Source organism: Vanellus vanellus, assembly GCF_965231255.1.
Source record: "Vanellus vanellus genome assembly, chromosome: 2".
NCBI classification, from domain to species: domain Eukaryota; kingdom Metazoa; phylum Chordata; class Aves; order Charadriiformes; family Charadriidae; genus Vanellus; species Vanellus vanellus.
In genome coordinates, this window is record NC_138906.1 from 95,577,405 (window position 1) to 95,603,040 (window position 25,636).

General features: G+C 39.5%; 1 protein-coding gene across 2 annotated transcripts; it reads left to right on the forward strand.

Annotated features, from left to right (window-relative positions):
- Window positions 1-836: 836 nt before the first annotated feature.
- VSTM2A (V-set and transmembrane domain containing 2A) lies at window positions 837-24,757 on the forward strand (the record flags this gene model as incomplete). Of its 2 annotated transcripts, none has more annotated exons than XM_082499391.1 (5): window positions 837-915; window positions 3,323-3,489; window positions 4,420-4,470; window positions 7,809-8,145; window positions 24,669-24,757. In XM_082499391.1, the coding sequence occupies 5 exons, from the start codon at window positions 837-839 to the stop codon at window positions 24,755-24,757; spliced, it is 723 nt and encodes a 240-aa protein (XP_082355517.1). The 2 variants fall into 2 exon arrangements, with proteins under 2 accessions (XP_082355517.1, XP_082355518.1); XM_082499392.1 differs by lacking the exon at window positions 24,669-24,757 and adding an exon at window positions 24,547-24,623.
- Between the last annotated feature and the right edge of the window lie 879 nt (window positions 24,758-25,636).

The following is a 25,636-nucleotide window of genomic DNA, read 5'->3' on the forward strand; positions in this document are numbered from 1 at the left end:
GAAACTATTTTCCCCTCGGACCCTGTAAGAGGGAGAGAAAAAGGAAGAAACAGAAACAGCTTAACTCACCAAAAATCAAACCACTGCATTGCCCTCTTAGCCACTGAGTGGTTTGGGATGTAAGACCGAAGATTACATCAGTACAATAAAGTGTCCCTGCTCTGTATACAATCACAAGCTGTACACTATAAAAAAAAAAAAAAAAAAAAAAAAAAAAAAAGCGCAGTTTTACCCTGGTATCAGAGCCTGTAGAAGTCAGAACAGGTAGAGAGGTGTAGAGAACAGGGAGAGAGAGGGAAGGGTTAAAGGCATCATCGCAGCCATTAGAGAGAAAAGTTGAAGCAATACAAGCACAGTAGACTTGCCCCCCCTCCTTTCTTTCCCCCACTCCCCTCTTCCCAAGCTGGATCAGTGTGTAGGGAGGGCAGTCATCACGCCATCCTGAGCAGCAGGAGCTGACGTTGGGCGAAGCTGCCAGGTAGCTGAAAAAAGGCACAGAAGGCAGCTGATACCCACTTTTCAACGTGTTGTGATTTTTTTTTTTTTTTTTTTTTTTTAAGTCTGAATCTGGACTTCAAGCAACACAGCGCCTGAGACAGCTCATCTGAACCACACTGTATTGCAATACTCGCTCTTCCCAAAGAAAAAGACTCCACTGAGTAGCAGAATGCTGCCAGTGTCGCAGCTAGAGCTACAATACAGAGCCTTTTTGTAACATTTTAAAATCTCTTTCTGTTCATATATTTAGAGATATATACACTCATATATCAGTTCTTCCTTTTTTGAGGGTACCTTTGGCTTTTGTTACCCTGATGTGACTTCTTCTTCCTCTTGGAATGATGGGGATCTTTCTAGCTTATGTTGGATTCATTTTCTTTTCAGTTATGTATATTCAACAAGGACTTTCTACCCAAGGTAAGATCACTTATTGTCAAATACGTGTGTGTGTTTTTCTATGTTAAAACAGACTAAGAACAGGATGGGGGGAGGGGGGGGATGCAAGGAAGAAGAGAATAAAAAGAAGGTGAACAACCACAATGTATAGGAGATGAGAATACCAAGCATCAGGTTTAAATTTGGCTTTAAAATTGCCTTTAAAAAGGAACAGAGTGAGAAGTTTCCCCAAAGTGAGAATGAAACAAGCTTTCTTTACTTGATTGCAAAGAGGGAAATAACAGGCACCTTGCAGAAGAGCAAAGGGGTGTTGGTGAATCGACATACATGTGTCTGGGTTGTGCATGTTTGTATATATGCATGTATGCATACAATAAACACCTACCCGTGCATGCATAATTATTGCATTCAGACCTGGTGCCGATGGCTAAATCTACTTCCTCCCTTAAAATATTGCAGTCTCCTTTGGTGCTGCGTCCCCTTTCCTCTCCTATTGTCCTGCAATCCTGAGAGTCAGACCTTAATTTCGATTCTATGAGTATTTCTGCGACCCTCCCCCCTCCACAACACGCCCGCGCCAAAAAAAAAAAAAAAAAAAAAAAAAAAGGGACCAAAAGATAAAATCTACTTCTTTGAAGACCTCCACCCCCTCCTATGCTCTCCCACCCCCCCCCCCCACCCCCCGTCGCCTTCCTCCCTCCTCGCCCAAAGGCGCTCTTTGCATTTCAAGCAGCCCCGGCGCTGCAGGAACCAGTTGTTCGGGACCTCCGGGCTGCGGCGACGCTGTCAGCACCATGGACAGATCTCGCGGGGCCGCCCCCTGCGCCCGCTGCCCGCTGCCCCCACCCGCCGCCGCCGCCCGCTGCCGCCGCGCCGCCCGCTGCCCGCTGCCGCCGTCCCCCGCTCCTCGCCCGCCGTCCCCCTCTCCCTGCCCGCCGTCCCCTGCTCCCCGCCGTCCCCTGCTTGCTCCCCGCCCGCTGCCCGGCGTTCCCCGCCGGCAGCTCCCCGCCGGCTTTGCGAGGCTGCGCCTGGCGGCGCGGTGGGGGAGGATGCTGGCACTGTTCCCCTCCGCCTCCCCACACCGCTCACACGCACTGACCAGGAAGGGAGGGAACGTACAAACAAACAAACAAACAAAAAAAAACCAAGAAAACCCCAAACCCCAAACTTACAAGCCCCGAATACACAAAATGTTTTTTTATCAGTATAACTAGGTGACTAGCGATCGCTGACTGGCAGGGGCAGAGGGACAGAAAAGGGACACCGTGAAATATAAAACCAGTAGCTTTGCTGAGTATCTGTTGCCAAGCACAAATGTAAGGGGAAAAAGAAGTAAAATTGGTTGAGCCTATTGCCAAATTATCCCACCAATTCCAGGTTAGCTAGGAAGCCTGGATAAAGAAAGAGAAAGAGGGGAGGAGACAATGAGCGATATTTCCTTTGCATCACAATATGCTCTAGTCAATCTGTAACAACGCAGAACAGAAAGCAACCTTGCAGGGTCTTTCCAAATTTTCCTCTTCTTGAAACACAGGGTTTATATATTACATTGTTTGTCCATAGTCCCCCTCACCTGCCTATCGTATTCCATTATGTTGCACGATTTTAAAGTGAGTTATAGGAAAGGATGAGAAGGAAGTCAAGACTGAGACTTGAGGAAATACTGGTGCCCTGGACTGTGTCCATCAGGATTAGTTTTTAAACCTAGGAGTGGTACACTGAAATGGGCAAATCCTGTTTGCTAAAGGACTGGGACACAAAGGTGAAGGTTAGTTCTAGAAAGTGTCTGCAAGGACTGAGACTCAGAAGATGTATGTCTTCTTGGTCTGATTACACAAGCAGAGGTTCTCAGAGAGAGTAACTAACTCAGGTAGATCCTTTGAAATGGGCATTTTGATGAGTGGTCATAACCCACACCTCAGAAGAGTGCCCTGTTCCAACAGCTGCTCCAGCCAGCTGTGGAAGGTTTAACAATTCACATGTCTCCAGCTCAGCCCTACAAAATACAATAAATCAATCTGGGTTTTCTTCCTCTTCCAAATTGGTCTTGCACAAAATCCCTCAGTGAGTCTGGTGAAATACTGCATTCTACCCAAGGGTATTTGGACCTAATTACATAAAACTTTACTAGCCCGTGGGAGCAAGCAGGGGGGTCTATAGCATTTCCCATGAGCAGAGCTTGGAGTGTAAAGAAGGTGGATTTGTGCTTAAGGGAGGAAAGGCATACATGGGTGTGAGAGAAACTGGGGGGAGATAACATGTAGGGAAACTGCAAAATCAGAAAAGAGGGGGAATGAGAAAAGAAAACAGAGAAATTAATTAAAAAGGTAAAAAGAGAGACAGAAGCAAAAAAGGCAACACAAAAAGCAGAGAATAAACAATGAGTAGGTAACAGGAGATCCCAACATGTTATACATTTGTTTTGCAGCAAAATTCACTGAGTTTCCCCGAAATGTCACGGCCACTGAAGGGCAGAATGTGGAGATGTCTTGTGCTTTCCAAAGTGGCTCCGCTTCGGTGTACCTTGAAATCCAGTGGTGGTTTCTGCGGGCAGCTGAGGACCAAGAGGCTGGAGCTGAGGTGACAGGCACTCAGGTACTGATCCTCTGCCATGGGGTCCCCAAACCACCCGGGAATACCACAGAAGGGGTGGGGAGGATGGGAGGGAAGCGGGGGGAGGGAGGAGGAAGAAGGAGGGAGCAGAGGCAGGCTCTGGATCTCCCCAGGGACTTAATTTTGACCATGAAATAACAGCATAGGAACCTGCAGATAAAAATGCCCACCTCAAGGGATGGTGCCTTTGGTGCCCGTCACTCTCAGGTTGCAGCTAGGGATGTTCACAAAACCACACAGGTTTCCAAAATCTAATTTTTTTTTTTTATTTTTTTTTTTATCCCCCTCTCTCATTTTCCCTTTGGAAAGCAGCTGTTCAGAGACTGCTTCTTGTGTGAATTTTTTATTTCCCAAATGGCAAGATCCTACACGTGTCCTCCAATTCTCAGCTGGTGCAATCGAGTTGGCAACCCTAACTCTGCGTGCAGCTGCCACAGGAGGGCACACACTTTGGGGGCGGGGGGTGGGGGGAGCAGGGGGGAACCAATGCCCCAAAGACACAAAAACCCCATCATACAACAGCACAATTTGAACCTTCCGAGCGGGACAGAGGGGGGCCACGTCCACTTACACTGCCATCCAGGGAACCTCCTCCGCTGCCACCTCCGCACCGGTCTCGGCGCGCAGCGCCCCCTCCACCCCCCGAAAAGACGCCCACGCGAGTCGGTGGGGCGGTGGGTCCGTAAGGCAGTGCCCCTCTGCCGTGCTTCGGGAGGGTGCCCGGCGGCCTGTGCCGGCTCTCCCCGGCGCGGCCCGTAGGTGGCAGACGCGGCGCGCCGCTCCACGGACTCGCGCGGCGGCTCCGCGGCGGGGAGCGGGGACGGGGCGCGGAGCGGAGCGGAGCGGAGCGGAGAGAGGGGGACGGCGGGGAGGGGGCCGGTGACCCACGGCGGCGTGTTCCTTTCCCTGCAGGTGGAGCTCTTGCCCGAGCGGGACCTGGACAGCGACGGCACGAAGATCAGTGTAAGTGGGGCCGCGGGGCGCGGGCAACCCCCGACGCCGCCGCGGCCGTCGCCGCGCCGGGAGCCGGGGACGCGATGCCCCCGCCCCGGGCGCTGCCGGCGGCATCCCGGCAGCAGGCACGGCGCGGTGCAGCGAGGTGTGTGTGCGTGTGCCCTCATCCCCTCCCCAGCCGCACCGCAAGCCGAAGCAGCCAGCAGCCCGCAGCTCTTTCCTCGCCGGCGCTGGCAAGAGGAGGCTGGGGAGACCCTCGCAACCCCGACCCCTGGGAACCCCTGGGCAAGAAGGCGTCAGCAAGCAAGGCCCAGGCAGTAGACCCTTCAGCAGGCTCTGTTTCCACCCCGTGAAGCAGGCAGCCTGTACCCATCCTTGTACCTCTTGTTTTCATTTACCCTGGCTTGAAATTTGGCTGTGAAGCTACATTTTTCCTTCAGTGAGGTGTGCAACTATTTAAAAGGGTGCTTTCCCAGGTTCATACCCGCTGGCAGAAAAAAAGCTCAGAAAGTCTTTGGACAAGACCTCCCTGTTGGGAGTAATCTCGACTCTTGGCCAATGAGACTCTTTCTTAAGAAAGAGGGCTTCTGATGCCAGAGTTACAGCTCTGCCATTTGGAAATTAAACCACAATGTTGTCTTAACAAAATTATGAGCAAGATTGCTCCAGCCCTTGTCCAGGAAAAGGATGCCTTCCTCAGTAGACCCATACCCCGAGTCAGGCACAAGATACAGCCCCTGACCTCAGAAGAGTTCAGACCCTCCTCCCTCAGCTTCCCAAGAAATGTGCGGTGGTGGGGTCACGGTGTGGTGCTCACTGCAGTGGAAAGACACAGATACTCAGCAGATATTGCTGCATGAGTATTTTTTATGAGCCCAAAGGGATTTTCCATTTCTCAGACACAATCCCTTTGGAAGTGCCTTTTAGATGAAGCCAAGGCTCTAACTACCACCAAAGCTTAAAACAGCAACAGAGGTGAATCATTTCTGTTAAATCCTTTACGCTGCTGCTCTTTGATGCCTACAAATAACTAACCAAGTAATTACATCAGGTCGAAATGCAGCTAGGTATAGCTGAAGGGCATTTATAAATGAGAAATCAGATACATTATCTTCAAAACCATACACATACTACCCATATTTAACATTTTCTATGATACTCGTCACCATACACCACAACCAGTTGTGTCATGGACCATATCTTCAGTTAAGTTTCTGGACTATCTTACAAATGAGGCCCACATGTGGTCTTCAGATAGTATTCCACTAGACATAGTGCTAGCAGCCAATTTATTCCCTATCAATACCGGCCCATAGTAATCCATAAGATCTATGACACAATATAGGCTGTAAAGCTTGTCCCATCTTTCAAGTTAAAAATCTCTTTCTCTCATTATGTGTGATAATAATTCACAATGGGGTATTTATACAGCATTTTTATAAGCTTGCATAAAACATTTTATATTTGCAATAAAAAAAAAAAATCAACATTAGGTTGACAGTCCAAATATACTTGTTATAAATGTAGCCTTCTTTTTTTTTCTTTCTTGAAGGCACACACAGAGTCTCCATTAGTATTACTGGAAAGTATCTTCATGAAGAGGAGAGCAAACTTTTGAGTCCATTTAGTAAATTCTTTAAAGAAATGGTAAAATATGATAACCGTGTTTTTAAACTGTGCTGAGATACAGCACTTCTGTTGGGTTTAAATGATAATCAGGCATAGATTGAAAACATGCATACATGCTGACTGAAACCATTTCTAAATTTCAAATGCAAAACCCCAAACAAATTCTGTTTTCTGTTAGTGCCATGCAACACTGTTAACTTTGCAGATATGGCATGGGAGCAAATGAAGGCAGAATATGGCCTACAGATCCTCTTTCCACTCATGTGGCTCATGTAAAACCTCTTCAATCCTTTTTGAATATAAGCTGTTCAGAAAAGATATATTATTATTGAATATTGTTTAAATAACTATCCAGCACTTTCTGTGTAATTAATATTGCATACATTACGCCTGAAAGTATGCAATCCATACTTTCAACTTGGTCTGCCAAGTATAAATTCAAAGCTGGATACAACACAACAGGCTGTAAAGTCCATCCAGTACCTTAAAGCAATAATGTATTCACAACTATTGCTCTTCAATTTATCAAGCAGGCAGAATAGGTGCTTTGCCAACACTGGTGACTACAGAATGCCAAGCTATCAGAAACAATGAGTTGTATAATCAGCGATAACACATGCCTAGTTTCAATCTAACAGTTCTACATTTCTGTGATCTACCATATATTCATTACCTCATTGCCCGTCATTGATATGACACAAAGCAATGTTTGCATCCATCTTTATGTAATGGTGGAAGTAAACCAGGCTCAGTAGTTCTTCAAGCTGAAGTTTTCTGTCCCACTGAATCCCTTTTAACTGGCTTCCAGTTGGGCAACAGATATTAATCCAGATAGAGAGTAATAGCCAATTAATTAAATATAAATTCTCTAAAGAGATGAACATACAGAAAAGAATCTGTTGCCTTTCCTAATACATCTTAATACCTATCACACATTTCTGGAAGCATAATTTACTCATGTGTGTTTTAATTATGTGAGACAAAATTATGTTATGTTACCCTCAGATATTAAAAGCAATTAAAAATAAATCAGGAGTCTTATTTTAGCTGACAACTTTTAAAATGATCTTGAATATGTACTACTTGAATACTTGCTGCAGAAATGATATATGACTTCTAATAAGAACATGCTTATATAAATGAGACAAAAGGAACCACCTGACACAAGATGACTTGTTATGGTTAATAGACAAAAACTACCACAGATTTGGATGTGCCTGAAGGAGACAAATTGAATGTCAAATATGCAGTTTCAATGTAGTGAAGACTACAAGCTAATCTAATAAATTGTTATTAAAGAAGTTTAAATATTGGCAAACATGTCCAACAAAAATGTTAATGCACTAGTTCAAAAACTGACTTATTCAATAAAGCCAGCTAACTGGAATGGTTTAACCAATGAAGTCCACGGATAGTAGGCTTATGTAAGAAAGCTCATTAAGAATGTTCATGATCTTAAGCAGTTAATTGGAATGAGGCCGATTAGCGCTTCAGAGCAAACCATCTAAACAGTTGGAAAGAAGATGTCAGACATCCTCATTGATATAAATAATCATATTCGTCCTTGATGGAACTTCCCTGCAGTAAGCACAATCACACCACTGGTTAATTTGGCACTTGATCTTCTCTGGACAGACTCTACATCAGTAGTGTCTTCCCAGAGAAAGAATAATATTTGACAACATGTTTGTTTGTTTGTTTTCCTGGCAAATTTGCAGACAGTGAAAGTACAAGGGAATGACATCTCCCACAAGCTGCAGATCTCAAAAGTGAGGAAAAAGGATGAAGGCTTGTATGAGTGCAGGGTGACCGATGCCAACTATGGAGACCTTCAGGAATACAAGGCCCAGGCATTTCTCAAAGTCAACGCTAACAGCCACTCTCGGCGAATGCAAGCCTTTGAGGCATCTCCCATGTGGTTGCAAGACATGAAACCTCGCAAAAACATCTCAGCAGCTGTTCCAAGTAGCATCCATAACTCTGCCAATCAACGTGTGCGTGCCACCTCCAGCCCTGAAGCAGCAGCCAAAATCCCCAAACAAAGTCCACAATCAGGTATGGTAAAGCATTTTGAGCTTTCATTTGATTGCTTACCAGCATGTAAAAGGTGGCTAACTCAACAAGGTAACCGGGAATTGTGACTAGGAAGAGTGTGGTGCTCCTTTATTTCTCCTTTTTTTTTTTTCTGGCTCTATCCCTCCTGCTATTTCCTTACCTCCTCAAAGCCGAAGAATAAGTTTCTGGGCAGAAGAAACAAAATGCAACAAAAATTCCTATACGTGCATTTTATGTCTACTGGTTTTATCCACTTAAGGTTAGCTGTCTAATTGAAGCTTAGCTTTCCTTGTAATGAGTGGAGAGAGAGAGGAGCATTTCAGTGAATGACTCATCTCATTTTAAGATGGCTGTGCATGATAAATTAATTAAAACACCCATCCGGAAGTTAATTTACACCAGTCACCTAACTTTTATATCTCTAATACTTGGTGAGATTAATCTACTTTTAGTATCAATCCTGTTTTCATAAGTAACTAGGCTTGTAAATCTAAGCAGCCCTTAGATGCCCAAAATTGTTTTTCGGTTGTTTAGGCTTTAGAAGGACCGTGGGATTGTCAGAGGACGTAGGTTTGTCATCTTCAGCAGCTTGACCACTGGCTTTGAATTGAGCATTTAAATAGCAATGCCTTAATTGTCTGTCACATAGAAATTAACACACTACACATTTTTTGGGGGAAATTTTGTACAGAATTGTATAAATGAGCAATGTAAGTCTGCATTTTCTATATTGATACAGTAAATTTCACAGTTATTCAAAGGTACATTAATATATAGGAGCTGCAACTGTTGACCACTGTATGATGGCAATAAGGAGATGGGCAGGATAAAAAATCGAGACATGTTGTAAATGAACAAAAATCCTCCGGAAAACAAACTGTGCAAGTTTAAGGTTTCTGGGTTGCTTCTGTTTACCCTGAGGGCCCAATGTAAGGCAGGGGATCACAGCCTAGTTTAAAATACGTAATGGAAGCTAACCTAGTTTGTTCTGACGCATCAGTTTTCTGCTAGCAAATGCCATGTCATCAAAAGCAAAACTGGGAATGCAACAAACTTAATAGCAAAACTATTGTGAAACCACTTTCATCTTACAAGCATACTAGTAGAAAAACATTTTGATGAGGAACATAAATTTAATTTACAGATTGGAACAATGTGATTATTGATATGAAAATTACTATTGCTACTAGAAAAGATGATGCACATATTACCACCATTTTACCTCTGTATACATTTTTTAAAAAAATATTTTTAAATTACATTTAGTTCTCTTTCCCTGAAATGGAGCCACCTTCATTTTTAAGCTCTTCCAAAAATGTTTGAGCTGTTAGAGGAAAAGAACTATTTCAATTGTTTTAAAATCATCATTCTACCGTGGCTTTCCTTTCAGAGAAATGTATATACTTCTTATTTTCCATTGGACTCATACATTTCAAAGTAGCAGACTTGCCAGGAAAAAAGAAAACTCTGGTTTCTGTTCATTTCCATGTGAAGTTAATTAAAACAGTCAAAAGGTTATGAAGCCTATGGCTACAGGCTACACTGCACTGAGGCCAAAGTGTGCACACAACAGCTAATCCACTAAATCACTTGCTATATACAATTGAATATATAATATTTTTAGTGTCTTGAATCCAAGCAATGTCTTGCTTGATTACAGGACATTTATTATTTGAGAGCTAGTAGGTTATTACATGTCCCTATTAAAAAAACAAACAAACAAACAAAAACCAAACCAAACCAAACCAATACCAAAACAAACCATAGAAAAGCTTCATCTGTATTTTTTTCCTTGAGCAAAGATTACTGCAGATCAACTGCAGACAATCCCAATCATAAATAATTTAAAAATTAAACAGATTAAAATAGAATTTAATTTATTAATTCTTTTTTTTTATGATGGAGCACAGATTAACGCTGTATTCATCAGAGGTGAAACTCATCTACTGACGAAAAAAAGAGTGTACCAGGAATCCACATTAGGCTTAATTTCAATTTAACGGTCACTTGCTGTACAGTAATTACTGGTGATATTTTTGATGAACATCAGTTTAACTCTTGAGAACCAAGATTTACTTTCCTTTTCTTGAGAAAAGCTGGGCCTGATTTTCTAGCTACGGTATGATTTGGATTTTCACTCCATTTTGCACTCACTCCACACCAATAGAAATACCACAGGAGCACAAGGCAGTGGGTGGGTTTTAGCTCTAGGTAACTTTGAGGACCAACTTCACCTGAGGAAGGAGAGACATCGGTTGTGAGGTGTCAGAAAAGCAGAAAGGAGGTATCATAGACAGTAATGATTTTCATTCGTATCATAATCTTTTCATGATATCGGATCACCACGATCTCCTTATACTGTCAAATGAGAAACTCTTCTCTTCTTCAACATCATGCTAACTATATATGCGTGCACAAGACTGCTGTGTGATTGCATTACATGTAAGCAATGTCTCCATCCAGCCTAGAACACGGAAACATGGTTGAGTACACATTTATCATTATTAACCACATGTTTGTATTTGAAAGACACAGTGGGTGACTGTGATGTGTTTGTTCGTGTTAAGTAATACATTGACTTCAGCAATACTGTTCGAAGAGAGAAGTACTATTAACCATAGGTAATTGTATCAAATTTTCTCCAATATTGGAGAGCCAGTGTATTGTTATTGGCATGCAATAAATTTTACTGCCGTGCTCACAGACTATTGCAAAATACGTTTACAGCACAAAAACCCATGACACTGCAAAATTATTGGGAAATCTGTATTCACCTATTTCTGAAGAACTCAGCTACTAATATAAGAAAGATTGATTATATAAATATTTTGTCCCCAATATTTATTTTTGAAAGGTAGATAGCACTCTACTTAACTCCTTCTATCCTGAAGCACACTGCCGAATGCCATTTATTTCTTAATAATAGATATTTAATGAGTAGCTCTAGAAAAGCAGTTTATAGTCAATGCCATTTTAAAATATCAGCATTTCCCAACTGAACATATGTTTCTGCCATTCTCCCCTTTTACTCAAAAAGAAGAATATTTGTGATAACTGTGAGAGGACTGTATAGCCAGGGCTGACAAATTTATGTGATATGAGATCCATTCAGCATTTTGCACTGCTCTGAAAAGTGCCATGTGAATGTAAAAAAGATATTTGTTATTTTTAGTGTAATGGAGATTCAATATAGGAAGAAAGAGCTAAAGAGAACATCATCTCCCACAGACAGTCTTCAGATAATACACTGAGAAGCACTAAATGTCTACCTCAAAGTCAAAAATGTCAAGAAAGCAAAAGTCAAAGCTAAAACAGCTTGACCCTTTCATTTCATATTCATGGGCTGCAGAAAATGAAGTAAACCATCACAGCTTAACAGGAATCTGAGTAATTTGACAGGCTAATCTGCATATATCCAGAAAATGTCCTATGTAGGTGGAGTGACAGACATTTTTTTTCTGCATAATTCATAGCAACGTATCTTAGCCCAAAGCTTAATGTACGGAGTTATCAGAGAGCCTTGCAACTCTAAGCAATGTTGCAATTAACTGAGGTCCAAGAGCTGCAATGAACTCAGGTAAAAGGAAGCTAAATAATCTACAGGCTGCACCAAATCTCACTCTTTCGTGGATATAAATCTAGACAATCTCTGCTACCTGCATTTAAGTCACTCAACATTTATAGCAACATAAAGGGCTGCAGAATTTGATGTGCTGAGAATTCATATATCCCCCAAATTCTTCCTGTTCTGCCAATGCTGTGTTAAAGTACTCAAAGACATTAGTTGCTTTTCAGACTTAAGATCGGGCTCAGAGAACTCAAGAGGGAAGAGCTACAAATGAAGAAGTGACATTAGGTCCATTGTCTGACTGCTTACATACAGGCTGCACATTTCTAGCAACATTTTATTCTTTCCTGAAGTAACAAATTCACCTATTGACCTAACTACATGCCGAAACTGTTCTGTGACGATGGCAGCGTTGCAGTGAGTGACTTGAAAAGGAGCACAAAGGAGAAGGTGGTCCTTACCTCAGACACAATGACCCGGATTCTTGGCATCATAAATCACACTGAGAAGCTGATCATCAGGTGTGAATGCAAAAGAAGAGAAAATATACCTCTTCAGTCTGTTGATACTGATAAATCAATGACATGCCTTCCAGCCTCCATTTTTATCTACAGAATCTTTATCTACAGAATCCAGGACTCTTTTATTATCAACCTTTTGTAAGCATAAATTTTATGTCCAATTTCAAACGTTATGGGATATAAACCAACTCCTGTGTTGTTGGTTTTTTTTTTGTTTTTTTTTTTCTTTTATGTTACATCTCCTCTCAAAGTGAAGGGACAAAGTCTGCTGTAGCCTTCACCAAGGTGACAGCCAACATTACTGATTTCTTCAGTAAGAGAAAGTCTTTGGCTTTTGAGGCTGCTGTTTTAGAAACTGTGAGTACTCGTAAGGCTGGGAGGCACCAGCCATTACTGTGATTGCTGCACAGCAAAATGTCAAGTCCCTGTTTCCTTAGGACTGCATTAAAGCAAAAGCCAAATGAGAGTTTTGTTCTTCTTGTTCTGAACCTTATTCTCAGAAATTCTTGCAAAAAGATGATGCGAGGACTATCCCGTTTTACACCTGTTATACACTACAATCTCTGCTTTTACTTGAAACTTACACTTTGATTCTCTCTTCCTGAAATGAAGCCCCTCCACTTTTTTAGCTTCTCTGAAATAATGAAACAAATTCTAGCCATGTTAATTGATGTAGCCCTATTAGCTGGTCAGTTGTTGATCTTGAAACTGTATGCATCTTCTGAGAAGTGCTAATCTGCTCCAAATAACTTAACAGCAGTTAAACTCCTTTTTTATAGGCCAGGATTTCCAATGCAGAATGAAATCACTACTGCCATATGTTTCTTTCAAAAAACCCACATCTTTACTTCTTATATCTACATACTTACCAATACATAGAACCAAATGCATACAAGTATTTAAACTTCTGTTCCTAGTGCTTAGTCCTACTGAACCCAGTAATAAACAGTTTTCGGTGGATCTGCAATTCTAACTGCTGTCACAAGGAAAATGGTATCTACTTTTTGTAGCCATCCCTCACTGCCATTGTCAGTCGCTGCTACTACACCACTGTCACCTTTCTATTCATTTCTATTCCTCTTACAAAAACACAGGTTCAGGAACTAAGAAGAGAAAGCGCTCACCAACCAATATGTGTTCATTTTTGTTGTTCTATGAGTTTTAGCAGTTGCTCAATCCCACATGCCCATGCCAGACTGAGTACTGGCTATGCTTATTTTTAAACATATCCTCTCTGAAACCAGAGATATTGTTTTCAACCTTAGTCATGCCCAAGGTTAAACACGAATACTGAATCATAGAAGAAAATCACTGTCTTCTCGTATTTGTTGAGATAATCATGGATTCTGTCCTGAGACATACGGTATCTCCACTGTAACTCATATTCCTGTAAAAGTGATCATGTGTGGAAAGAAATGTTAGATAACCTTAGCTAATCACAAGCAGGGGTAAGAGAGAATTTGAGAAAGCAAGTAATGGCCCATTTGAAACAGCCTACTACAGGAAAGGGGACTCCATTGCAGATTTCCATTTTTATTATTCAAATGTAGCCTGGAGTACTCTTAAGCAGTTGCTTTTTCAGATACTGCACAGGTTATATGCATGAAAACATGGAAAACTGTCTTTGAATGCTGCATTACATATTTGCCTCCTATGAAGTCAATCCAGAAACACTGAGGACAGACACAGCAGGAGCTAAATGGACAAAGTTTAAGAAATTCATTCTGCGCTTTCTCCATCTACATTGTTGTTATCCACACACATGTATATTGAGATCTTTCCTAGTCTTTTAGTAACCTTACCAGTATATTTCACTGTCCGTCATTGCTACATACGCACTTTATCATGTCTCTTCCTTTCTTTTAGCTATTTAAAAGTGAATCTTTCAGACTCACTTCACCTTTAGAACAAAACTGATATATAAATATCTGGTAGGGGACCTCACAGGAGCTCCCTGAGTAGCAGAATCACAGGGATTCTGTTCTGCATGCCTGATATAACTTTGTTAATTAACCACTTGAAATATTGCAGATGGGCCAAACAGTTAGTAAAGAAAGATAAGAAAAGAAAGGAAGAAAAGAAAAGGGGGGTGGGTGAGGGGTGGGTGTTTATTAGTTCTTTGTCAGCTCAATCAAATTGCTTTTCATTGCTATACAATCAGGCAGCTTGCAGTGGGCCATCAGAGATTGCAGCATATGTGACAGGACCTGCTCTTGAAATAACTGATGGGATTTTCTTGCTTCAGAACACAAGCCATTTGTTACTTGACACATATACAGAAAAGCAGAGGACATTTTCGCTTGTTTCAGACAAGAAACAGGAAGTTTCCCATCTATGGTGCCCTACTTCATTATGAAAATCCTTTGCATCACTTAAAATTAAAATGAATGGGTAGAAATATCTGGTAGTTGGAATGGATACAACTGTGCTGAAGCCAAAGGAACAGCATTCATTTACAATTGCAAAAAATTTGGCTCAAGCATCAGGATGAAGATGAATACTCTTCGATAAAGCATGAGTGAATTATAAGTAGAACCGAAGGTTTACCCAGCTTGTACCATCTAAAGATGTTTAGGACAGTGAAGCTGCCTGAGAGCAGGATGAAGGGAAGGAAAATACCTGAAAACTGCTATTTTCAGCTCATTCAGATTGAGGGGGAGGGGGTATTCTTGGTAGTGGGTTTTCTTGTTTCAGGTTTTTTGTGTGGTTTTTCTTTAGCTTTGGCCAACTTTTTTTCTCGTGTTTATATTTGAAACCTTAGACTGAACTAGCTAGAAAGCTCAACACTCATAGTATCTTCTTATTCTCTGGACAGGGATTTTCCATTTGATTAAATAATTCATGAGCTTCAAAGATATTCCAGACACATAACCTTCTTTACAGCTACAGTAATAATCAATTAATCCTGCTTTGCTGATGAGAAAGCCGGATGTCATTTGAAGAGCAGATGATGATCTTTCCGTTGGCCTTCTGAAAAGAAGATTCTACCCCAAACCCTTCATTTTGCTGTATCGTAAGGAAGTTGCCATCATGTTTTTTGGCAGTGCAACTTGCTATCCTGTCTGTGTCTGGGTGTTCCAGTCTGATCCACCTCATGTTTCCCCACCTAATGACAAATGCTATTGTCTTGGAGCAAAACTGTCTAATGTCCTGAGAAGAATAAAAATGTGAAAGTTAACTGCCACAAACAGTGTTCCCAGTGCTTCATACATACGATCTGTGTGTTCATCAACAGCAATAAAAACACAGATAGCAAATCTGGATGCTACTTCTGCTGCCACTCCTATTTCTACTGCTGTTATTGCCTCTGCTGCTCCTGCTGCCACCAAATCACAGCCATAGGGCTATGATTGAAGAAGTGACTTCTACATGACCATAGAAGATGGTGTACCCAACTCCAGTTCTTCTGTGCAACCGAAAAAAGAGTTAAAAGGGCAAGATGTTTTGTCAACAAGCAATAATAAATTAATCATGAAGCCAAGAACTAGCAGTAGGTTTCACAGAGAGGTAGACATTCAGACTGTGCAAAGCCCTTTAGTAGAATAATACTGTTTGAGAATATGGAGACATAGCATTGTGCCTGTCTGAAACTCTGCCAAAATAACATGCTGAATACCTGTTTTGTATTCTGTTGAATTATTCACATGCGTGCAATATGTCCTGATCAGTGACCATCTTATACTTGAAGAGTCTTTGAACAATGATAAATGACATTTCATGGTTATGATTGATCCCGCATCTCAGAACTGTAATGAGAAAGCTAAAAAAATCTGAAATAAAAGTAGAAAAATTCAACAATGTAGAGTATGAAAAAGGGAGAATTAATACAGTATTTGGCACAAATACTTCACGCTTCATTCTCACAATCCACCATTTTCAAACTAGTGCACTGTGGTTGTAGGGGTGATAATGTTGTATTTTTTTGTTTGTATCACAGTAATAACAAGGGTGAAGGCTTTGACTTGTGAACTCTGATTTAGCTCTTATAATTTAAAATGTTGCCACCCAAAGTCTCTGTCTTGCCCCAGTCCGAAGTTATTGCCCCAGACCTGGACAGCAGAAGGAAACAAGTGCCTGCTCCTCAGCTCTCCCAGTTCATAGTGTTGAGCATTAAATTAAGCTTCTATGACAGCGGATAAACGAAAACATTGGGTTGTTAAATTGACATAGGTGAAGAGATGGCATAGGGTTTGCTTGTATCACTCCTACCTTTGGGGGTTTAATTTCCATAAGAGGGGGAGGTAGAGAGATGGAGGCACTATCATCTTAAAGAGCTCCAGTTAGAACCATTAAGAGCTCGTGAGTCATAGCCCTTAGACTGAGGTATGTTCTGTTAGTCAGAGGCATTGTTCTAATCTCTATAACAACTACATTATCCACCAGGCAAACAACGGATCAAAAGAATGGTCCCTGCCTCAAAACACTTACCATCTAGGAATCAGGCAGAAGAAAACAGACTCATCCACTCAGATGGGTACAGATAAATGGGAGCTTAGCTGAGTTCCATGAAAAAAGCTCTTATATAAATGATATAAATAGAAGGAGATCAGGTTGACTGTATGTCAAATATAAGCCTAAGCAGTGTCAGGTGTGAAAAGCAAGCAAAGGGATTGAATATCTCATGCTGAAATATTTACAAAGAATGATAATTTTCCTTCTGTCTATGTTATAATAACCCTCTTTGTATATATTTTTCTTGGTATGACAGTGCTGTTGAAGATGATAGAGTAATATTAAGTATCATCCCACTTAAGATTTTTTTCTGATAGATGGAAGGATGAACAGGATGTAAAAAGCACAGGAGGAAAAAGATGAGTTCAATTCTATTTTTCTAAAAAACCCCTCTTGTTACAACTATATGCTATCTTTCAGAAATGGCTCTGTTAACAGTTTAATTACAATGTGGCATATACCAAATATATACACATTTATCTACATTACAAAACTGCTGAGCAATTTGTGCTGGAGCCATGTTTAGTTACAAGAGCAGAAGCCAGTTACTAACTAAAGAGTCAATTCAAGAATTAATTCAAGTTAACAGCCTAAGTTCTCTCCTTCATGCAGGATAGAGCATAACTACATGCAGGTAAAGGGATGAGGATGGGTTACCACAGGACAGTCACAAAAAACTGCATTTGCTTTCGAATCAGCTATTTCCTACAGATAAACAGAAATGTACTGGTTTATATATTTTTTTCTGTCACACATTAAAAAAGTCTAAGATATTTTATACCCATGGTTTTCAGGGATAGGATGAGAGAAAGGTGCCCAGCGCTGATAAGAGCAGTCATAAAGCATGCTGCCAGTGGTTCTCAAACAATACCAATTAACCAATTTAGGGCCTGCATATGCTTGAGCTTGCCCCCCTCCCCTTCAGCTTTTAATGGTTGTGATGGGCACTCAGTATTGGACTGCTTCTCACATAATTTAAATAGCTAACACTTGTGTTTCATATATTATTTGGAAATAGTTCTCTTAGCAAGCCTTTTTCCAAAAAGTACTCTCTCACTGAAATAGAAACAACTGAAGTCAATGCATTATTTATACATGTGAAGAGATATTCAATATAAAGAAAAAAAAAAAAACACAGACAAAAAAACTTTGAAACTTTGTAGGCTCAAGCACTAGCTAAAGGGCGGAAGAGAATTAGGATATCTGCTTCAAATGACTGATGCCTGAACAATTGTGACTGAGAGCCCCAGGTAGACAGAATGTCATTCTCCTAAGAAAAGAAGGTCGGTCAGGGAAGTTTGAGTATCAACACAAAAAAGCTTTCACAATATAATAAATACATAGTGATGGAAGTAATCACAGTTGTACAGCCACTAAACAATTCAGAGACATCAAGAACTCACTATATCCTTGGCTGAGCACATGAAATTTGAAGCAGCTGAGCACTAAAATGTTTTAAGCTGCTAGAAGTAGAAATATGCTTCTGCGTATATCTAAAGCTGAAAGCCGTGTGCCTTAGGTTCAAAAATCATTTTGACTCTGACACGATCTACCCCACATATCACCTGCAGAGACGATTAATCTACACTTCATTTCATCGCGTGGGTATCTAACTTAGTGCTACTTTACTACTCTAAGCTTATTTATGGGAATATCACATGAGAATGCTAGGGAAATTAAAATTTCAGAAGCTGAATTTTTGATGGGATAGTCGGTCCAGATAGCTAGACTCACTTTTAGACCAAAACAACCTAAGTAAGTTTCCAAGAAGCATAAGCATTTGAATAAAACTTAGGATCCCTGCTACAGAAATGAATGACACTCACAAAGAGAATGCAAAACTGTATCAGGATTTCTTAACGAAGTTAATATGTAAAATATTTAGTCCTGAACTACTTGTTAACACAATTTAAACAAACTGCATATTAAACCAGAAGGAAGTGCACTGATGAGAATGTAATCCTGCATTACAGGCTAAAGGACACAGAAGAGAGCAAAAATTACACTAGAGGTGGACTAAGCCAACTAGACTATCCAGAAAGAGCTCCAGGAGTTATTGTGGCTTAAACCTCTGGCAGGAGTCTCTCCTCTACTCAGGGTTGGAAAGTTGTCACTTTCCTTTGCCCTGTGACATGACTGAACACCTCTGTTTGCTTGGGCACCTTACCTGATGAAAGCTAGGGAATAACCATCCGTATAGGATCCCATCCCTCTTCCTCACCTGCTCTTCTGGGCATCACTGGCAGAAAAGGAACACACAGCAGATGAACAGAGCTACAAGCTGGATACAAAGTCAAAGTAGACTTCATACAAATTAAATTTTCTAAATTTCCTATTCTAAATTTCCTATTCTAAATTTCCTATTCTTAATTTCCATCAATTTGGAAGCAGTATTTTTCTTCCAAAATGAAAAAAAAAAAATAAATCAGAAATTCAGAACTTTTCTTCTGGCGTGTAAGATGAATTCACTTGCCCTCTGTGGTATGTTTTCCCTAGACAGCATTGAGCAATTCACACTATTTTAGACTGACTACTGTACAGCCAATGGAGAAAGATGGACTAGAAGCCTAACCAAAAGTACCTGCATTAGGAGGCTTGTAGATGATACATACAGCTCGTTTTTTGTCATTCAGTCTCTCAAATTCAAACACAGGTGCTTGAACATTAAATACACATGAGAAATAATTCCCCTAAGGAAGGAAAGGGAGACCTTATGTTTGTGGAAGGGAAATTTTCTTCCTGAGTGTGAGTACACTTTCTGGCACTATAGGAGGGCCATATGTAATGGTGATTTCTGCAATTCAGAGGAATAAAAACGATAGTAATTGGTAGGCCAGAGAGGAAGAATCTGTTTAAAACCTGTGTGAGACATATTCAAATAAAACTTCAAATAAAATCAGCCATAATTGGTTTCACCTGTCTTTATGGATGTAAAACTGCAAACATCTTCCAATAATTCTTATGGTTCATTAATATTCCCAGTAAAATTAAGGCAAGTATTTCATGAACTTTTACTTACTTTACATGGAAATAATGCAAAATCGTGATTTCATGTGGTTTCAACTGGGGCTGGCAAGAAAGCTATTTGGAATCTAACACTACAAAGTAAAGCCGAGTGTTGCAAAACAACAAACCAGGCACTTAAAGACAGAAAATATCAGCACAAATTCCTGAAAAATGAAGCTTCCAATGTTTCAACACCTATGTGATTTCAGAAACCAGTAGCACAACAAAATTAACTCATATTCAGCACAAGCTGAATATATATCCCTCATATATTTGTGCAGGGATAGTTTACTTAATGCAAACAGAGAATCTAAGATGGTCTTCCGTGTGACTGCCTGTATTTCTCCTCTACTGGTCAGCACAGAACCAAGACTCTACTCAGGCATTTGTCTTCCCTTGTGATCAGTGGCTTACTAATTAAAGGAAACTCACGGACATCCTCACTAAACTTATATGTTTGGTAAAATATTAAAGCAGTGCTGTTGAATACAGAGACTCATTCTGCTTTTAATATGGTGATATACTAATCTTTGCATCCAAAACCGTAAGAACCCAATTTTCAGAAGTTCTGACAGGTATTGAGGGTCAGAGTGCAGGGGGCTAGTAATTCGCAGAGACCTCCCAAACTTTAGCAAGCACAAGGAATGCCAAACTTGCTAAACTTCAACTCTTTGCAGATGAAAATTGCTTGAAGACCCAAGGTGGTTAACCATGTAAGGTACTCTTGCAAATAGGGGATGCTACAACTCTAAGAACTGAGGCAGCTGCTCAGTTTACAAATCAGTGTTTTGTGAAAAATAAATAGGCAAAATTATGACACCAGCATTTACTTTTCTCTGCTCATGTCCCAAATCCCCATGTATTTTTATGCAAATTTTGTCTGATCAATATCTTAGTGAAAGCAAGGGATTGCAGTCACTCAGGCATGCAATAAGTAACTAGTTTTTTGATCAGTTATGGTTTACTGAGAATTTATTACTCCTGCTGGCTTTATTTTATACTTAGATGCTTTAAGATTAATCTCATTAACAGAAAAAAATTGATGTTTAACTATTTGGTCCATACACTATGAGCCTTGAAATATGGTTCAGCATTTGTGACAGAGATTATTTTATTATAAAATAATAAAACTAAGGTCACAATTATTTATCACTATTGCTTTTTTCTGTTTTCTTAGCATTTAAGTAAACCACACATTTGAATAAATCACAGTTTCAGAGTTTAATGGCCTGAGCTACTCTTTCATGCTGTTGCACAGAAACTTATCTCACGATCACATGCCTTTGGCAATACAGCATTTGTTTACAGAAGGTGACTACGTATTTCATGGACATTTGCTCTTTTGGATGTCTGTCAGTGGAAGAAAACAAAAGGCAACACGGGGTATTTACATCTCACAGGAAGAATTTAACTGGATCCCAGTGGCTGATAGGTCAAAATGTGACAATCCCTGACCCACACATCAAGTAGAGTTTAACTAATAATATAGAAATAATATATGCGTATAAAGTACCATTCTTCTTCCAGGTTACTGTCTTTGAGGGTAACATACTTATAGTCCAGCTTTTCCCAGTGTTCTTGACCTGCAATACAATTTCTTTTAGCTCTCATTATGTTAATTAGAAAATAAAGTTAGAAATGGCGGGGAAATGAGTAATCAGTTTAGGAAAATCACATCCAGATTGACAGGATTATAGTATCACAGTTCCAGAAATACTAAGTCCTGGTCAGAACTGTACACGAAAAACACATCTACAACATGAACACTCTGAATTTGGATACTCGGTATTTTCAAGACATTTGGATTTGGATTCTGATCTGTACTTCTCCTCTGACATGTCTAAAAATAGTGAAAATAAATCTCTGATTTAAACACCCTATGACTTTTAGATTTGCAGTCAAAATGGAAATTTCTGACTATTTCTGGTCACTTATCTTTTATCAAGAGGGAAACCAAAATAATAGAACATGAGCAAATATGACAGAGTAGAAAAAGGAAATAGTCTGAAAGGCTGCTTTTGGTTTTGCTATGTTATTATTCTGCATTTGCAGCTTTCACCCTTCAAAAATCTAAAGAAATATTTGGGTTCATGAGAGAACAAGAGCGGTTTTATTTTCAGAAAAAAAGGAAACCTGAGTATATTTAAACTCCAATTCTATCTCATAGAGAATCACTGAAAAGATGAGAATACACTTAATAGTCGTATATGTCACTGTATATTGCAAGTCAATTTTATTAGGGGTGATATATTACTGAAAAGGTATCAGTTTGGGTTAGACAGCACTTTGGAAAGTATTAAGCCAGTATATGCAGACCTGATATGATGTTAGGATATACTAATTGGTTCCTGAAACTATGCGGAGGACACTGTTTATGACAGGGATTTCCAACAATCCAGCCAGCCTCTTTCTTCACCTAGAAGCTGAAATTGTTTTAGTTGTATTTCCCCTAATTTTTTCTAATGTGTTCCATATTGCTTTAGCTTGTACTTACTGCACACATTCTAACCTAAATCCCTTGCAAGATAAAGAAAAACAAAGCTGCTGCTTACAGAAGAGCATGCATTTAGAACATGTGATATGAATCCCAGGTCATGATTAATACAGAGACTGAACATTATAAATATAAAGGTTATCATGTGTATGAAATATATGACCCCTAATATGGGAATCTACAGATGTCATATTGCAAAAAAGCAACACAAGACAAAAATCAAAGAATGCTTTGCCTGCAAATATTATGGTGCTGCTTTTCCCACTGTGAAATAGTCTAAGTCAAACCTATTTTGTATCATGCTGTTTCTCTTCCACACAGTACAGCTTTCAAATTCTCAAATTATAATGCCGTTAATTGTTAAAAAATCTCTTTTAAAAATATCCATGAGACTCTTCTGTGTATTTATCCTTATTTGCATTGTACATATTTTGTGCAGAGGAAATGTATCTCCAAAGACCTCTTTAGAATTGTCTTGAGCAGTGTACTTCTCTAGTTCAATCAAAAAAACATTTAAATGGAATAAAATGAGTGAAAATAATGCAATAGATCATGAAATGATCTTACACTGACAAAGGTTTTAACTAAGTTCTGCTAACCTAGTTAGGGAAATAAAACCCTTTATAAAAATCTGACAAATAATGACAAATTTTGCACCTGATACAAAAGCGAGAACAAAGCCATGCTGCGACAAAACTCAAACCAGAAACTGAACTTGACCTTTGGGTGCAAGCTTGTAAATACTACTTGTGTGAGAAGAACCCACAGGAAGAAGTTACAGCAAATTTGCTTGTGTGTTTGCTTGTTCCTAGTACAGAACAAGTATTTTGAGAAGCCCAGCAAACTCCTGCAGTGTAGTACAGGTATTATCAGATGGGCAAGAGAAAAGTAGGCTTCCCACTCCTGTCTACGTTCAGTAGGAGCTAAGCTCAGAGTTCCCTTGGACTTCTTTAAAAATCTTAGAAATGTCTTTGAGACATGTTTCCACTTAAAAGTTAATATTCATTTAGAAATTCAGTTCCCACGTGGATGATTGAAACATCGCTGTTACTTGGAAGCTCTTGTGTGTGTGACAGGACTATGTGTCTTTTATGGCAACTACTATGTATGCAACGTCTCGCACTGTGTATTTACAAACAGAAGCAGTCTTCAGAGCTCTGGGATTTAGTTTAATCTTCATTTTTGAAGGGAAAAATTTACCAAAGACAGGAACAGAAATACTTCTTGCTACACCTATAAACATAGTTAGAAGATACAGAGAAATGTTTTACTGATAAACATCTGAAAACTTTAAAAAATAAGCATTAGCCTTGAGTATTTTTTTTTGCTTTCATTGTGTATATTCTTGATGAGACAATAAATGTGCCTTTTGTGGCTGCAATTGAATCCAGTATTCAGTTTAATATTAAAATCTTTACAAAAATAGCTTATACATGATTAATAGATTTCTAAAAAATAACCAGTTATTAAAAGCCCAGCATTATTATGGACTACTTATAACACCATTGCTACTTTGTTATAGAATTGATGCCTGTAACCATCCATAACAGTCATCCTTTCCAAGTGTACAACACGGCTATAAAATCTATTAACCATGCATTAACCTGTTATAATTGGAACTTTTATTTATAGTGTGAACGAATTAAATTTATGGTTTTCACCTCAAGTAATATGTTTCAAATTTTCAATGTAATTCTTTATGATATAGGGAGTTATCATGCACTGACACTTGATATGTAAGACATCTACATGCTCATGTCCTTGGTGTATGAACTTTTCAGTTTAATTAGCCTAGTTCTGAATGTTTTTATTCTGGTATACTTAAAATATGAAGTCATGTGTTTAGAAATAATATGTACCATTGTTTTCATAGTTTTTTAAAAAGAAAAAAAATGGGAAAATATAATTTCACAAAAATAAATACTCCAACCCTTTTAGTATTTTGTTTCCCCCTTGTAAATAGCACAGCCATTTGCCAGTATCTCCTCTGTTTTACAAGAAAACAGTATTTAGCCACTACATGACCTTTTTGTTAGCAGTCAAAGATGTGATGCTGGAAGTGATTTTGTAAAGAACACTGAGGTGCAAGGTGGTTGGGTTTGTTCCTCTTGGTATGTGGTTTCACTGGTTAATGTTGTTTAAAAAGACAGAAAGAAACAAAAGCAAAGCAAAACAAAAACCTCCCTGGGACTGAAATACTCTGTATGTGTTGTTGTTTGCAGTGCATGCCAAGACATTCATGGGCACCAGAGCCAACCTGGCGAGCTAATTAAATATATAAATGTATGTGTTTAAAACAGCCTTATAAGGAGCATTGGAAATCTGCAAGATGAGCGAATATCTTATAACTTCTTCCGCAGGTGCGAGGATAGCTACAAGCCATGGACTTTCTGTCCTGCTTCTTGTTTGTGGCTTTGTGAAGGGTGCTTTGCTTTAATCTAAAAGTGCTGACTTTTTCCAATATCACTTTCTCTTCTTAAAGCAAAGAGCAAATCGCCTGTAAAATCCACGGAGCGGACAGCAAAGTTGACCCTAACCTCCAACCACCACTCTGCACCCAATGTACTCTAAATCTCTACACAAGGAGCACCTTCTTCAGGAAGTACAAACAAAAATACTAAATAAAACAAATAAATAAATAAATATTATAAAAAGAAGAGGATACCACATGTTTTCTTGATATATCTTATTTTCTTTGGCGTATCACTGATCTTTTATTTGAAGAGAACTGGTGTGATGTAATCAAACGTTTTGTAACAGCAAGACCTAGTTTCCTTTTCTTTCGGCAAGGAGAAGCCTCATCCTTGACTTCTCAGGGGTTGGCCTACAAGTCATCAGTACTACAGAATTAACCATGGATGACATTTGGTTTCCTACTCTGAAAGAACCGTTCCAGCCTGGAAGCAGAGGCAAAATAATGAAACAAAACATAGTTATTTAACATCAACCCCAGTAAAACACCGCACAAACTTTATCAAAAAGTTGTTGGTTTTTTGGTTTTTTTTTTGCATGAGGAACAGGGAGGACAACAGGAATTCTACAAAGCAGCTAAGCAGACTAGAGGATGTTGGTTCTGGAAAACAAATGAGGATATTTTACTTTTGAGTTGTTTGGTTTTGCTTTTTTTTAATTATTATTATTATTATTCTTTTTCCCCTGTAGGTTTTTTCCTGTCTTTTTTGTTTGTTTCTTATTCAATGGTGGCAATTATTGACTTAGGCCAACCCCTGATGACTGCGTGGAGGTTTATATATATACATCTTTTTTTTTGTGTGCGTTCTATATTTCAGTGTGTTTTCTCTAATTTTGCAACTCCTGTATATGCAAAACTAACTTAAATTCTGTAAATTGCTTACAGTCTGTGTGATATAACTTCAGAGTAGACATACTTTGGTCCTCATGCAAGCCAGTTTTTAATATTATCTATATGTCGTGCCACCAATCGACATC